Source organism: Salmo salar, chromosome ssa06, assembly GCF_905237065.1.
Source record: "Salmo salar chromosome ssa06, Ssal_v3.1, whole genome shotgun sequence".
Lineage (NCBI taxonomy): Eukaryota > Metazoa > Chordata > Actinopteri > Salmoniformes > Salmonidae > Salmo > Salmo salar.
In genome coordinates this window covers 50,238,438-50,252,746 of record NC_059447.1, presented here as the reverse complement: position 1 = coordinate 50,252,746, position 14,309 = coordinate 50,238,438, and the positions used below count along the sequence as shown (strand labels likewise).

Sequence of the window (14,309 nt, the reverse complement as noted above, 5' to 3'; positions counted from 1 at the left end):
ACCACAATGCTAACCCTGTACCTAACCTTAATTTTTGTTTTCATATATTTTTAGGATATAATTATCTTCATAAATTCACTCTGTCTATCTACTCTGATTTCAGAGCACTGATTGTGCCAGAGTGCAGAATAACTGATGAATTTACAAACACGCAACACCTGTTGAATATGACTGTTGTCAGTAAACTTCAGCAAAAAAAAAAACGTTCATTGTTGCCAGCAGCACGGTTAGTCACTAGTTCGAGCCCTGAATTCTGATTTGTTGTACCCATATACCACGGGTATCACAAAACATTAATTTTAATACCTCTAATTACGTTGGTACCCAGTTAATAGCAATAAGGAACCTCAGGGGTATGTGATATATAGCCAATATACCATGGCTAAGGGCTGTGTCCAGGCACTCCGTGTTGCATAAGAACAGCCCTTAGCCGTGGTATATTGGCCATACCCCCTCGGGCTTTATTGTATATAATATGAATACAGCCTAACCAACTCTGCTTGGGCGAGTAAAATGGTCAGAGTCAGGTGTTCTCTTGTTTGTGTCTGGAAGTAGCTAGCAAGCTTGCCAACTTTAGCCAGTTAGCTTGAGTGCTTCATTGCCGTTGTGAGGTCAGAACTCTCGGATCAATCCTTCTCCTCGGCCAGAGCGTCCAGTGTACGCTCCGAGAGCGAAAGGCTCTGAATTTACGAACTACCCAGAGCGCACTCTGACACACTGGAGATAATTTACGACCCTTTGTGACTGTGGTAACTAGCTAGGACTACGTTTGACAAGCACGTGACGTCAGTTTTTAGGCGGGTTTTTCATGGAAAGTGCTGGAAAAAACGAAGTACAGCCACTAGAGCTGATTTATATTCTTCCGCGAGATTAAAACGATAATTTCCACTGTGTTTTATATATTTTGTAATGTGGCAACTTGACTACACAGTCCGATTGATACAAAATGTGACTTTACGGTATTAAATCATGTGCTTCTCTATGCAGTCTGTCCACTACTAAATGTGAATATTTGCTTTAAATAAAGCTGTAGTCTATCCTGCAACGTAATCAAAAGTCGGCAGTTCAAACAACTGTCAACAGCCTTTCCCAAAGATGTTTCTGATAATTTACCTGAGTGCATGCTGAGGAAATTGCAGATGGAAATGGATGAAGATCATCATCATGATAGAACGTGGGAAAATAACAATCACTTCGATTAAGATATTCATATTTATTTTTAAAGTGACAAGAATTTACATGCATTTTAACTTGAATGTATGGGATTCGTAAATGAGACGCCGCTACAAAGTGTTGCGGATGGATACCCCCGCACAGTCAAAAACACAAGAGGGTATAAAGATATCGGTCTTTTAAAAGCAAATCCCTTTCTAGTTTCCTGCGCCATAGAGCCGAGGGGACTGGTGATATTGGTAGCGTTTTATTCAAGAGACGTGAACGGAACAAATAAAGGTATGTACATACTGTCTTAACCCTAAAGCTCGTCTACGTACTCAAATATTGTTGCCTTTATCAAATCACCGCTCAAAAGTCATCCTCATGCTAGTTGGATAACGTTAGCCTATCATCAGTCTTCGAGAATGTTCGATTCGGTAGCTAGCAAGCGCGCTAACTAGTTTACAAACATCAGGTACATTTTAATTACAGAATGCTTTTATTTTCCTTATTTGTACACTAAATTATCTAGTTAGCCTTTCTGGCAATGTCAGTCACCACATCCACTGTGACAACTGATTCTATCTTGCTGTGTATTAGCTAACTAGCCAATCTAACGTTGGCTAATTTAACTTTTTAAGGCTAATTGAGGTTAATGTGAATTGAGTAAGATTAGATGACAGAACGTATCGTTAACTGGATTGGCTATCAAACTGTCAACGACTTCGTCAGCATAATGCTACTAGCTTTCATTGTCCGGTTGGCTAATGCAGCTAACGTTAACACTAGCTACACTTGCATGGCTTCTGACACTTAAATTGATGCAGTGTCATTGTAGTGGCCATTGGAACTGCCCTGAAGTTGCAATTGGTTGTGTAAAAGTGTAGATAACAAATTACGTTACATTTGCTACAATCGGTGACCTGGTCCTTTTTCGACTGCAATAACGTTAATTGTACAGTCTGGACATCGGCAGCATGACTTTGCGCAACGACACGCTAACTAGTTATTTCCTCGTGCATGTCTTGCATTGCTGAATCGTCGTCGCATTTCCATGGAATTAGCGACTTGATAACTACGTGCGATATAACATTTTAATTCAGTTAACTTTCTGGAAGTCAATTTGGAGGAGAGTTCTTTATGGATTTCCTGACCCTTTCACCGAGTTCGTAAACCACGTGCTGGCGACGTCCATTGTCTCCAGGATGTCGCCATGTTGTTGGATGGTTCCTCAACATCTGGTAGTTGGTCTTTATCAGGAGGAAATACAACTGATTGTGGAGAACACTTGTTCAAAGTCCCCAAAATGGAATTGCTTGTGTTAATTCACTATAAAATTATGCATCATGTGGCCAGATTGGCATGACAATTAACTGTTGGGATTTGATGACTGAACTATGGGGGACATTTCAACTGAAAGCAATTCACTCAACTTGTTAACAGCAATCACTAGAATGCATGTGCTTAATTTAATTCTGTACTTGTGATATATGGTCATTTGGGAATTTCATAACATTGCTGCTTTTGCCCCCAGATGCCTGAAGAAATGCGCCAAGAGGAGGAGGCTGAGACCTTTGCCTTCCAGGCAGAGATTGCTCAGCTCATGTCCCTGATCATCAACACCTTTTATTCCAACAAGGAAATCTTTCTCAGGGAGTTGATCTCCAATGCCTCAGATGTAAGAGTTTTATTAGGGATCCATCATGCTGTTCAATCAGTCTAATTGTTGACACTAACTGTACAGTGACTTTGTAATACTTTAGCATCCAGCAAGAGCATCCATAAAATAAACAAATTTCAGTGCATAAGGATGATTACAACTTTGAAAAGGATGTGTGATGGAGGTTGCGTATGTAATAAAATACCCCTTTGGACTTTTCCAGATACTTTGACGCTGTCGTCTGCTTTGTTCAATATCTTTCAGGCTTTGGACAAAATCCGCTATGAAAGTCTGACGGACCCCACCAAGCTGGACAATGGCAAGGAATTGAAGATCGACATCATCCCCAATGTGGAGGACCGTACCCTGACCCTCATCGACACTGGAATTGGCATGACCAAAGCTGACCTCATCAACAACCTGGGAACTATTGCCAAGTCTGGCACCAAGGCCTTCATGGAGGCCCTGCAAGTATGTCCATTGCATTACAGCAATATTCAATAATATGCCTCATACTATTCAGTTGAACGTTTGAGTGATCCATTTTTTTCCCGTCTTTGCTAGGCTGGAGCTGACATCTCCATGATTGGGCAGTTCGGTGTGGGATTCTACTCTGCCTACCTGGTGGCAGAAAGAGTGACCGTCATCACCAAGCACAATGATGACGAGCAGTACATCTGGGAGTCTTCAGCCGGAGGCTCATTCACAGTGAAGGTCGACAGTGGTATGTGTCTCACCCAATGAAGGGTTTGCAAAATGTACAAAACCATGAAGAACATAAATTGCCTCTGCATTGTTTTGAGATTGGATCATTGGGTCATGTAATTTCGGCTGACTAATTGGTCAGCCAAATGACCACGGTCACACATTTCTCCTCCAGAATGCATGTGCTTCCCTGGAAATAGAATGGGTTTCCCCATGCAAGTCAATGATGGCATAATGGGTGGACTGGCAACCATTGCGAGTGTACCCATAGGTGAAAAGCAGGAAATGAAAGCAGACTTTACCCATCAATAGGTGCTGTGACTTGATTCAACTGACATGACAAAAATACATTCCGTTGCATGAGCCCTCTCATATAACATAATTTGAGCAAGTGTTCTACATTTACCATGGAAATGATTGCAAGTGTACCCATGAGTCAAATTGCCAGGGTTAGAGATTCCAGGACCATTCTATTGCATAGGAAACCAAATACTTGTTTGCTACATCACCTTGTGTTTCAGCAAGGATCAACAGTTTCATCATGTTGTGAAGTCCATGTTACAGCAGAAACAAACTCAACCGCACGAATGCCCGGCCGCCCTGGCTTCAGTCAGCTGTTTGTTCCACCCCAAAAATATCTAAGACAGTCATGCAAATAAAATGCCAGTGAAAGTATATACATGACTGTTATTGTGCCAGCCCTAATAATAGGTGTTATTAAAGTATGTCTATTGTAGTGATGCTGAAATGGGCAAATGGTGGTTGTGTATTTTTCTGTTTAATTCATTTCCAGGGGAGCCCATGTTGCGTGGAACTAAGGTGATTCTACACATGAAGGAGGACCAGACTGAGTATGTTGAGGAGAAGAGGGTCAAGGAGGTGGTCAAGAAGCACTCTCAGTTCATTGGATATCCCATCACACTTTTCGTGAGTATAGAATTATGGGAGTATTTATAACTAAAGTGTGATTGGTGACATTTTATGTAGGACTGATTGAGGGCACCAAAGTAAGGGGAAGTTTTCCCTTTTTATTATAGGCTTTAAATAAACAAAATTGCTCTTTTGTGTGCAGGTTGAAAAGGAGCGTGAAAAAGAGATCAGTGATGATGAGGAGGAGGAGAAGGAGGAAAAGGCGGAGGCTGAGGACAAGCCCAAAATTGAGGACGTGGGCTCAGATGATGAGGAGGATTCCAAGGACAAGAAGAAGACTAAGAAGATCAAGGAGAAGTACATTGACCAGGAGGAGCTGAACAAGACCAAGCCCATCTGGACCAGGAACCCTGATGACATCACCATGGAGGAGTACGGGGAGTTCTACAAGAGCCTGACCAATGACTGGGAGGACCACCTTGCAGTCAAGGTACTATCACTAAAATGTATAAATTACGATGTCACAATGGTATTCCTAGATGATGGCCTGGTTCCAGATCTGTTTGTACTATTTACGCATTCACTACATACGCACTCGCGTAACACGCATATTGACCCAACAAGCACCCATGCATACACATTACATACGCACTCACACTTTTACACATTTGCTGGTGCTACTGTTTTATTTTACTATCCTGATGCCTAGTCACTTCACCCTGCCTTCATGTACACATCTACCTCTTACCTCTGCACATTGGTCTCATACTCCCTGTATAGTGCTCATTCTTGTGTATTGTATTCCTCTTGTTAGTGTTTTAATTTTAAACTCTGTATTGTTGAAGTAAGCAAGCGTTTCATGGTTGTCTACAACAGTTGTATTTGGTGCATGTGACAATTATTTTTTTGGGGGGGATTTGGGTAACTCCTATGATTGTGGGAGTTGGCTACACAGCACAAACAGGTCTAAGTGCAGGATAAGCTGATGGGTGTGTAGTAACCCTCACCTGCTTCTTCCCCTTTGCAGCACTTCTCAGTGGAGGGCCAGCTGGAGTTCCGCGCCCTGCTCTTTATCCCACGCCGCGCGCCCTTTGACCTCTTTGAGAACAAAAAGAAGAAGAATAACATCAAGCTGTATGTCAGGAGGGTCTTCATCATGGACAGCTGTGAAGAGCTCATCCCGGAGTACCTGAGTAAGTAGCCTAGGCTGCCACTTTGCCCCCCTGGCCATGTATAATTTCAATGCCACCGACTGCAAATGCAGCATTGTTTCTTCACATGTAGGCTAATGGCACTGCAGATAATGCCCCTCTGAAATGGTTGGCTGCTTGTCTTCTCTGTAGCCGTGTGTTTATATACAGCAATTTCTGTAATGGAAATCGATAAAGAAGTTAAATGTCTTCCATCTCCCCCTGCAGACTTTGTGCGTGGTGTGGTGGACTCTGAGGATCTCCCCCTGAACATCTCCCGAGAGATGCTGCAACAGAGCAAGATCCTCAAGGTCATCCGCAAGAACATCGTCAAGAAGTGTATGGAGCTGTTCGGTGAGCTGGCAGAGGACAAGGAAAACTACAAGAAGTTTTACGATGGCTTCTCCAAGAACCTCAAGGTAACTTTGGGAGATGGGTAGGAACTTGGGGATCAGAATTTCTTGAGCAAAGATTGTTTTGCTACTAACTACTCAAACTTGTCCTCTGCCCATTTGCTCTCATCTGGTATTCTTCAATGCATAAATGTGATTAAACCAAAGTTTACCTAAAGTGGAGCATGGACTTAGATGCCTTTTGATTTTCGTAAAAAAGTCTAGCAATGTAGTTTGTAGGGATGCACCGATGTGACATTTTTGTCCATACCGATATTTTCCTTGCCAAAGAGAACTATACTAACCTGTTAGGGACAGGCGTTCCGCTAGCGCCTCACCAATATCCAATGGTATAGTGGGCTAGGCGGGACGAATTCGTCCCACCTACGCAACAGCCAGTCTAATCCAGTGGCGCGATTTTCAAATACCTTAAAAATCCTATTACTTCAATTTCTCAAACATATGACTATTTTACAGCTATTTAAAGACAAGGCTCTCGTTAATCTAACCACACTGTCCGATTTCAAAAAGGCTTTACAACGAAAGCAAAACATTAGATTATGTCAGCAGAGTACCAAGCCAGAAATAATCAGACACCCATTTTTCAAGCTAGCATATGTCACAAAAACCCAGAAGACAGCTAAATGCAGCACTAACCTTTGATCTTCATCAGATGACAACCCTAGGACATTATGTTATACAATACATGCATGTTTTGTTCAATCAAGTTCATATTTATATCAAAAAACAGCTTTTTACATTAGCATGTGACGTTCAGAACTAGCATACCCCCCGCAAACTTCCGGCGAATTTACTAAATTACTCACGATAAACGTTCACAAAAAGCATAACAATTATTTTAAGAATTATAGATACAGAACTCCTCTATGCACTCGATATGTCCGATTTTAAAATAGCTTTTTGGTGAAAGCACATTTTGCAATATTCTAAGTACATAGCCTAGGCATCACGGGCTAGCTATTTAGACACCCGGCAAGTTTAGCACTCACCAATATCAGATTTACTATTATAAAAGTTTGATTACCTTTTGTTGTCTTCGTCAGAATGCACTCCCAGGACTGCTACTTCAATAACAAATGTTGGTTTGGTCCAAAATAATCCATCGTTATATCCGAATAGCGGCGTTTTGTTCGTGCGTCCCAGACACTATCCGAAATGGTAAATCAGGGTCGTGCGCAATTCGTGACAAAAAAAATCTAAATATTCCATTACCGTACTTCGAAGCATGTCAACCGCTGTTTAAAATCCATTTTTATGCCATTTTTCTCGTTAAAAAAACCGGGAATGTCCATTTAGCTAAACAGAGGAAAGAAAACAAAGCTTTCGGTCGACGCGGGCACGAGCCTGAGTCTCACAGTACTGTAACCAGCCACTACCCAAATGCACTACTTTGTTTCAGCCAGAGCCTGCAAAGCCACGATTCAGCATTTTGCCGCCTTCTGAGAGCCTATGGCAGCCGTAGGAAGTGTCGCAGGACAGCTAAGATCCTCACTCTTCAATAAACAGAGACAAGAAGAACGACACCTTGTCAGACAGGCCACTTCCTGCATGAAATCTTCTCAGGTTTTTGCCTGCCATATGAGTTCTGTTATACTCACAGACACCATTCAAACAGTTTTAGAAACTTTAGGGTTTTTCTATCCATATGTAATAAGTATATGCATATTCTAGTTACTGGGCAGGAGTAGTAACCAGATTAAATCGGGTACGTTTTTTTATCCAGCCGTGTCAATACTGCCCCCTACCCTCAACAGGTTAAAGACAAGACTCTCCTTTATCTAACCACATTGTCTGATTTCAAAAAGTCTTTACAGCGAAAACAAAACATTAGATTATGTCAGAGTACCCAGCAAAAAATAATCACACAGCCATTTTCAAAGCAAGCATATATGTCACAAAAACCCAAACCACAGCTAAATGCAGCACTAACCTTTGATCTTCATCAGATGACACTCCTAGGACATTATGTTATACAATACATGCATGTTTTGTTCAATCAAGTTCATATTTATATAAAAAAAACAGCTTTTTACATTAGCATGTGATGTTCAGAACTAGCATACCCACCGCAAACTTCTGGTGAATTTACTAAATTACTCACAAACGTTGACAAAACACATAATTATTTTAAGAATTCTAGATACAGAACTCCTTTATGCAATTGCGGTGTCAGCTTTTTAAATGGCTTTTTGGCAAAAGCACATTTTGCAATATTCTGAGTAGATATCACGGCTAGCTAATTTGACACCCAAGTTTGGCCCTCACCAAACTCAGATTTACTATAAGAAAAAGAACATGAACACTCCTATTCTTCAGAATGCACTTGTCGAGTCAGTTGTTCGAATGGTGCTAGGAGTGTTAATGTTTTCGAATGGCAGCAGCGGTATGAGATCCAGCACATTCTTGAGCATGCAATATGGCTTCCTCAGTACTAAATCCTCATCGACCCACTGTGCTGTCAGACTCGGCATGCTCATGAGGCTGACATCACTGGGCCAAATGTCAGTCGTGACGCTCAGATGTACGTTTTGACAATACTGTAACTCTGGTAGAGCAACATCTGAGAAATTGTGTGTACCGGGGGCTCGGCCAGTCGACGAAAGCCAACATCCATAACAGAGGACGGTTGCTTGTCAAGGGCAATGAATTCCATTGTCTTTCCGTTTTTAGTGGTCTCGCTGAAATGTTCAGTCTTTTAAATGACTGCTTGACTTGAACTTGTTTAGTTGTTGGAAATGTGCGCTTAGTATTTCTGCTTTTGTCCTGTGTAGCGCAGTTTTATAAAACATTTTTTTTGGTTATGTCAAAAGCTGACATGCATACCTACATTGGTTTTGCACGTTGGCGTTAAACTGGGCATTGGCATTTTTAGCTAATATTGGCCGACATGTTCCCAGACTAATCAAGCAATCCCTAGTAGTTTGCCCAATTTCTTAAATATTATAAGCTCTCCACATACCCAGTGGGGCTAGTCATTGTGCGGTTCCAAACCAGTATCATCCCTATTTAGTGTTTCGAAGAACTATTGACTATATATTTAGACTGGCTTCAAGAGCCACAACCTTAAACTTCATTAGCTAAATTATTACACAGAACAGTTCCCCAGGCAAAAGTTGAATGTGTAGTAAATCCTATTGACTACCAAGTTATACTAATGTTAATTGTTTCTCTGCAGCTGGGGATCCACGAGGACTCCCAAAACCGCAAGAAGCTGTCCGAGCTGCTGCGCTACCACAGCTCCCAGTCCGGAGATGAGCTGACCTCCCTCACAGAGTACCTCACCCGCATGAAGGACAATCAAAAATCCATCTACTATATAACCGGTGGGTCTAGTTACACATTCAGTCAGCATAACATTGAGCTCCAAGCCCAATAGCAGTCATTGAATTTAATCACTTAGACACAAAGTTGACTGGCGTACTTTTTCTTAAGGTGAGAGCAAGGACCAGGTGGCCAACTCCGCCTTTGTGGAACGTGTGCGCAAGCGTGGCTTCGAGGTCCTGTACATGACGGAGCCCATCGACGAGTACTGCGTCCAGCAGCTGAAGGAGTTTGATGGTAAAACCCTGGTCTCTGTAACCAAGGAGGGCTTGGAGCTGCCTGAGGATGAGGAGGAGAAGAAGAAGATGGAGGAGGACAAGACGAGGTTTGAGAACCTCTGCAAGCTCATGAAGGAGATCCTGGACAAGAAAGTAGAGAAGGTAAATGAGGGGAACCAACCTGTGCTTTCTGCGATAACAAAAAATGCCCATGACTTTAACCTCTATGGGCTAGGTGGGACGTCACCGTCCCACTCTATTCAACAGCCAGTGGAACCGCGTGGCGCGAAATACAAAACCTCAAATGCAATTTTTCAAACATGACTATTTTACACCATTTGAAAGATAAGACTCTCGTTAATCTAACCACATTGTCCGATTTCAAAAAGGCTTTACAGTGAAAGCAAAACATTAAATTATGTTAGGAGAGTACATAGACACAAATAACCACACAGCCATTTTTCAAGCAAGCATGTATGTCACAGAAACACAGCTAAATGCAGCACTAACCTTTGATCTTCATCAGATGACACTCCTAGGACATTATGTTATACAATACATGCATGTTTTTTGTTCAATCAAGTTCATATTTATATCAAACAGCTTTTTACATTGGCGTGTGATGTTCAGAAAATGTATCCCCACTGAAAACTTCCGGTGAATTTACTAAATTACTCAAACGTTGACAAAATACATAATTATTTTAAGAATTATAGATACAGAACTCCTTTATGCAATCGCTATGTCAGATTTTAAAATGGCTTTTCGTCGAAAGCACATTTTGCAATATTCTGAGTACATAGCTCAGCCATCAAGGCTAGCTATTTTGACACCTGCCAAGTTCGGGGCTCACTAAACTCCGAATTACTATAATAAAAATTGTATTACCTTTGCTGATCTTCGTCAGAATGCACTCAGGACTGCTACTTCCACACGAAATGTTGTTTTTGTGTCCAAATATCTGTTTTGTTCATTAGTGTCGGGTCACTATACAAAGGGTAATGCGTGAGCGCATATCGAGACCAAAAAAATCTAAATGTTCCATTACCGTACTTAGAAGCATGTCAAACGCTGTTTAAAATACATTTTTATGGTATTTTTCTCGTAAAATAGCGATAATATTCCAACCGGACAATAGTGTTTTTATTCAAAGACGAAAAGAAAAAACGACGTGGTCTCGTGAACGTGCATCTCCAATCTCTTAGTCACCAGGCAGGCCACTGACAAACTGTGCTCCTGTACCCCACGGATACTGTAGTTTCGATAGAGAACCAAAATAACTACAAATTTGCAGACAGGCCACTTCCTGCTTGGAATTTTCTCAGGTTTTTGCCTGCCATATGAGTTCTGTTATACTCAGACACCATTCAAACAGTTTTAAACTTCAGAGTTTTCTATCCAAATCTACTAATAATATGCAAATATTTGACTCTGGGCCCGAGTATTAGACCGTTTACTCTGGGCACGCTTTTCATCCGAAATCAAAAATACTGCCCCCTATACCTTGAAAGGTTAATCTCTTTCTGTGCTCTGGAATTTTGGTGATTTGACAATTTGATGTTTTATTTCTGGTTGTGAACAGGTGCCATAGTTCATCATAAGCTAATATTGACCCTGGTGAGTCCTTTGACCATGTAGATTGAAGTGTCCTGTTAGGCTCGTGTGGTTGTTGTGACGCTGTCCTGGCTTTGCCACTGGAATGCCCAAGTGTGTCAATGTAGTTTTTGTCCCCAGGAGGTTATGCCATTACCTAGAGACTAGAAGACCTTGTGAGTTTGACGCAGTGTTTCTTTAGTGGTGACTGCTTGCAATAATGTCGTTCTAACATTGACACCCTTTTCCAGAGTTGAGAATTTGCCTGTTTCTGACTACATTTTGGATGGTGTTTTGTCTGAAATCTAACAACTTTCCTGCACAATATTTCATTTAGGATTTCTTTCCCAGTTTTAAAGCTGATCTTTTGACTTCAATTTAGGGTCAACTTGCCTGCACTGGCTTTTCTCACCTGCACGTTGTATGCTGTTAGTATGTGATGTAATATTCGCCTCTCTGCCCCTTCAGGTGACTGTGTCAAACAGGCTGGTGTCATCGCCCTGCTGCATCGTGACCAGCACGTATGGCTGGACGGCCAACATGGAGCGCATCATGAAGGCACAGGCCCTGAGGGACAACTCCACAATGGGCTACATGATGGCCAAGAAGCATCTGGAGATCAACCCAGACCACCCCATTGTGGAGACCCTAAGGCAGAAGGCTGACCTGGACAAGAATGACAAGGCGGTGAAGGACTTAGTCATCCTATTGTTCGAGACGGCATTGCTCTCTTCGGGCTTCAGCCTGGATGACCCCCAGACTCACTCCAACCGCATCTACAGGATGATCAAGCTGGGCCTGGGTAAGGATGCACACTCGGAACTGTTGGGAGGAAGGAACCTGTTCTCTAAAGGGTAACAAACATGGTTGACTATAATGGGGCTGTAGGCTGGGTCTAATTTCTCTTCCCCTTTCAGGAATCGATGATGATGAAGTGATCCCTGAGGAGCCCACCTCTGCACCCGCCCCAGATGAGATCCCACCTCTAGAGGGAGATGATGACGCTTCACGCATGGAGGAAGTGGATTAAATGCCGTCTCAAACCGAACCCTATGTAGCCTCACTTTTTTTTCCCAATTGAACATCTGTTTTTTTTCTTTTTTTTTTAACTGGAGAAACCTTGTCGGTGTCCTTTTGTGGTATAACAAAATAATTCTTAACTCCTGCTGCCCAGTGGACCAGTGTTGCTCTTGTCTTGAGCCTTCAGTTAAAATTCTAGAAAAGCAGTTGATTTTGTTATAGTTAATGTTGGCCAATTCGTTCAAAAAAAAAAAACAGTACCCTGTTGCACTGAGTTTTAAACTTTGGACTGGTAGCAATGTAGGGGAAATGGAACATTCCATTAGACTGACACTGGGGGTGTGGTTCTTCTGATGTGCAACTTGCTCGCTGCTTGGAGAGTGGACTGCAAGATTCCTTTGCCTGAATCCAGACCTGTCTGTATTGTCTTTTTTGTTTTGCAAAAATTAAAAGACTTAAGACCTTAAATGTTCTAATTTGTCTGGACTATTAGTTTGTTCTGCCTAACATTAGAAACTGGAGGTTGATGAAATGGACCTCAAGAATGAGTCATGTCAGATTCCCATTCAAACAACCACTATGTCCCTGTTTCTTAACCTAGCCCTTCACAATATTTAGGTTTGTGGCAAAGGTACAATGCTTGTTTGAACAGTTAACACAGCAGGCTATAAACCACTACATTTAGCAGAAAAACTATACTTGTACAAATGCAGCAATTTTATGGAGTTACATGTTTGAAATAATGGATTTCACGTGCCTGGGAAGGCGTAGGTCCACCCACTAGGGAGCCAGGCCCAGCCAGTCCAAATGAGTTTTCCCCAGATTAGTCCGTTTTTATCTGTCAGGGGGGCTGGTCCAGAGTTAAGCTGGATGTGGTGGTCCTGGGCTGGTGTGTTTAGACATGTTCTGTGGTGGTGAGGCCAATTGGATGTATTGCCACTTTCTAAAAATGACAGGTGGGTTATGGTAGCGACATTAACATTAAATAATCTGTCAACAGCTCTGATGGACGTTCCAGCAGTCAGCATGCCAATGCAGGCTCCCTCAATTTGACATCTGTGGCCTTTTACTGTCCCCAGCACAAGGTGCCATGATCAAGCTGTTCAATCAGCTTATTGATAGGCCACACCTGTCAGATGGATGGCTTGTCTTGGCAAAGGTGAAATGCTCAAATGGATGTAAACAAATGTGCAGTGGTGGAAAGTCATACTTGAGTAAAAGTAAAGACGCCTTCAATAGGAAATGACTCAAACGAAAATCCCCCAGTAAGATTCTACTTGAGTTAAATGATTTGGTTTTCAATAAGTATCTAAAATACAATTATAAGTAATTTCAAGTTCTTTATATTAAGCAAACCAGATGTTTTTTTACATTTACAGATAGCCAGGGGCACGCTCCAACAGATTAGCAAATTTTTTACATTTACGTCATTTAGCAGACGCTCTTATCCAGAGCGACTTACAAATTGGTGCATTCACCTTATATCCACTTTCTTTTTATTACAACACCAATATTACACTATAATACAGGGACATTCCTGTGAATACAATGATAAAATAAACCGGAAGTTCTAAGTTTCACACGTTTGAGGGATTTAATTAATTTAATTAATCTTCTCCTTTCCCCCTTCTGATAACCAGGCGGCGAATCGCATCTCTGCATGTCTGTTAGACATATCAGTGTGGATGATGGATCACCAGCTCAAGCTGAACCTCGGCAAGACGGAGCTGCTCTTCCTCCCGGGGAAGGACTGCCGTTCCATGATCTCGCCATCACGGTTGACAACTCCCTTGTGTCCTCCTCCCAGAGTGCTAAGAACCTTGGCGTGATCCTGGACAACACCCTGTCGTTCTCCACTAACATCAAGGCGGTGACCCGATCCTGTAGGTTCATGCTCTACAACATTCGCAGAGTACGACCCTGCCTCACACAGGAAGCGGCGCAGGTCCTAATCCAGGCACTTGTCATCTCCCGTCTGGATTACTGCAACTCGCTGTTGGCTGGGCTCCCTGCCTGTGCCATTAAACCCCTACAACTCATCCAGAACGCCGCAGCCCGTCTGGTGTTCAACCTTCCCAAGTTCTCTCACGTCACCCCGCTCCTCCGCTCTCTCAGTGGAAGCTCGCATCCGCTACAAGACCATGGTGATTGCCTACGGAGCTGT

The 14,309-nt window shown here is 42.3% G+C and overlaps 1 protein-coding gene across 3 annotated transcripts; it reads left to right on the top strand.

Annotated features, from left to right (window-relative positions):
- The first annotated feature begins 1,146 nt into the window (after window positions 1-1,146).
- hs90b (Heat shock protein HSP 90-beta) lies at window positions 1,147-12,617 on the top strand. Of its 3 annotated transcripts, none has more exons than XM_014204682.2 (12): window positions 1,147-1,452; window positions 2,690-2,833; window positions 3,080-3,286; window positions 3,380-3,539; window positions 4,314-4,447; window positions 4,593-4,880; window positions 5,418-5,583; window positions 5,809-5,999; window positions 9,169-9,316; window positions 9,426-9,694; window positions 11,594-11,927; window positions 12,043-12,617. In XM_014204682.2, exons 2-12 carry the CDS (start codon window positions 2,690-2,692, stop codon window positions 12,153-12,155), a joined length of 2,154 nt encoding a protein of 717 aa, XP_014060157.1. In that variant the 5' UTR covers window positions 1,147-1,452; the 3' UTR covers window positions 12,156-12,617.
- Window positions 12,618-14,309: the final 1,692 nt, after the last annotated feature.

Bases quoted from the DNA above. Each gene is read 5' to 3' on its own strand.
- hs90b (XM_014204682.2), top strand. From the start codon at position 2,690: ATGCCTGAAGAAATGCGCCAAGAGGAGGAGGCTGAGACCTTTGCCTTC. The intron at 3,287-3,379 runs GTATGTCCATTG...CGTCTTTGCTAG, and splicing joins CCTTCATGGAGGCCCTGCAA to GCTGGAGCTGACATCTCCAT. The intron at 6,000-9,168 runs GTAACTTTGGGA...GTTTCTCTGCAG, and splicing joins GCTTCTCCAAGAACCTCAAG to CTGGGGATCCACGAGGACTC.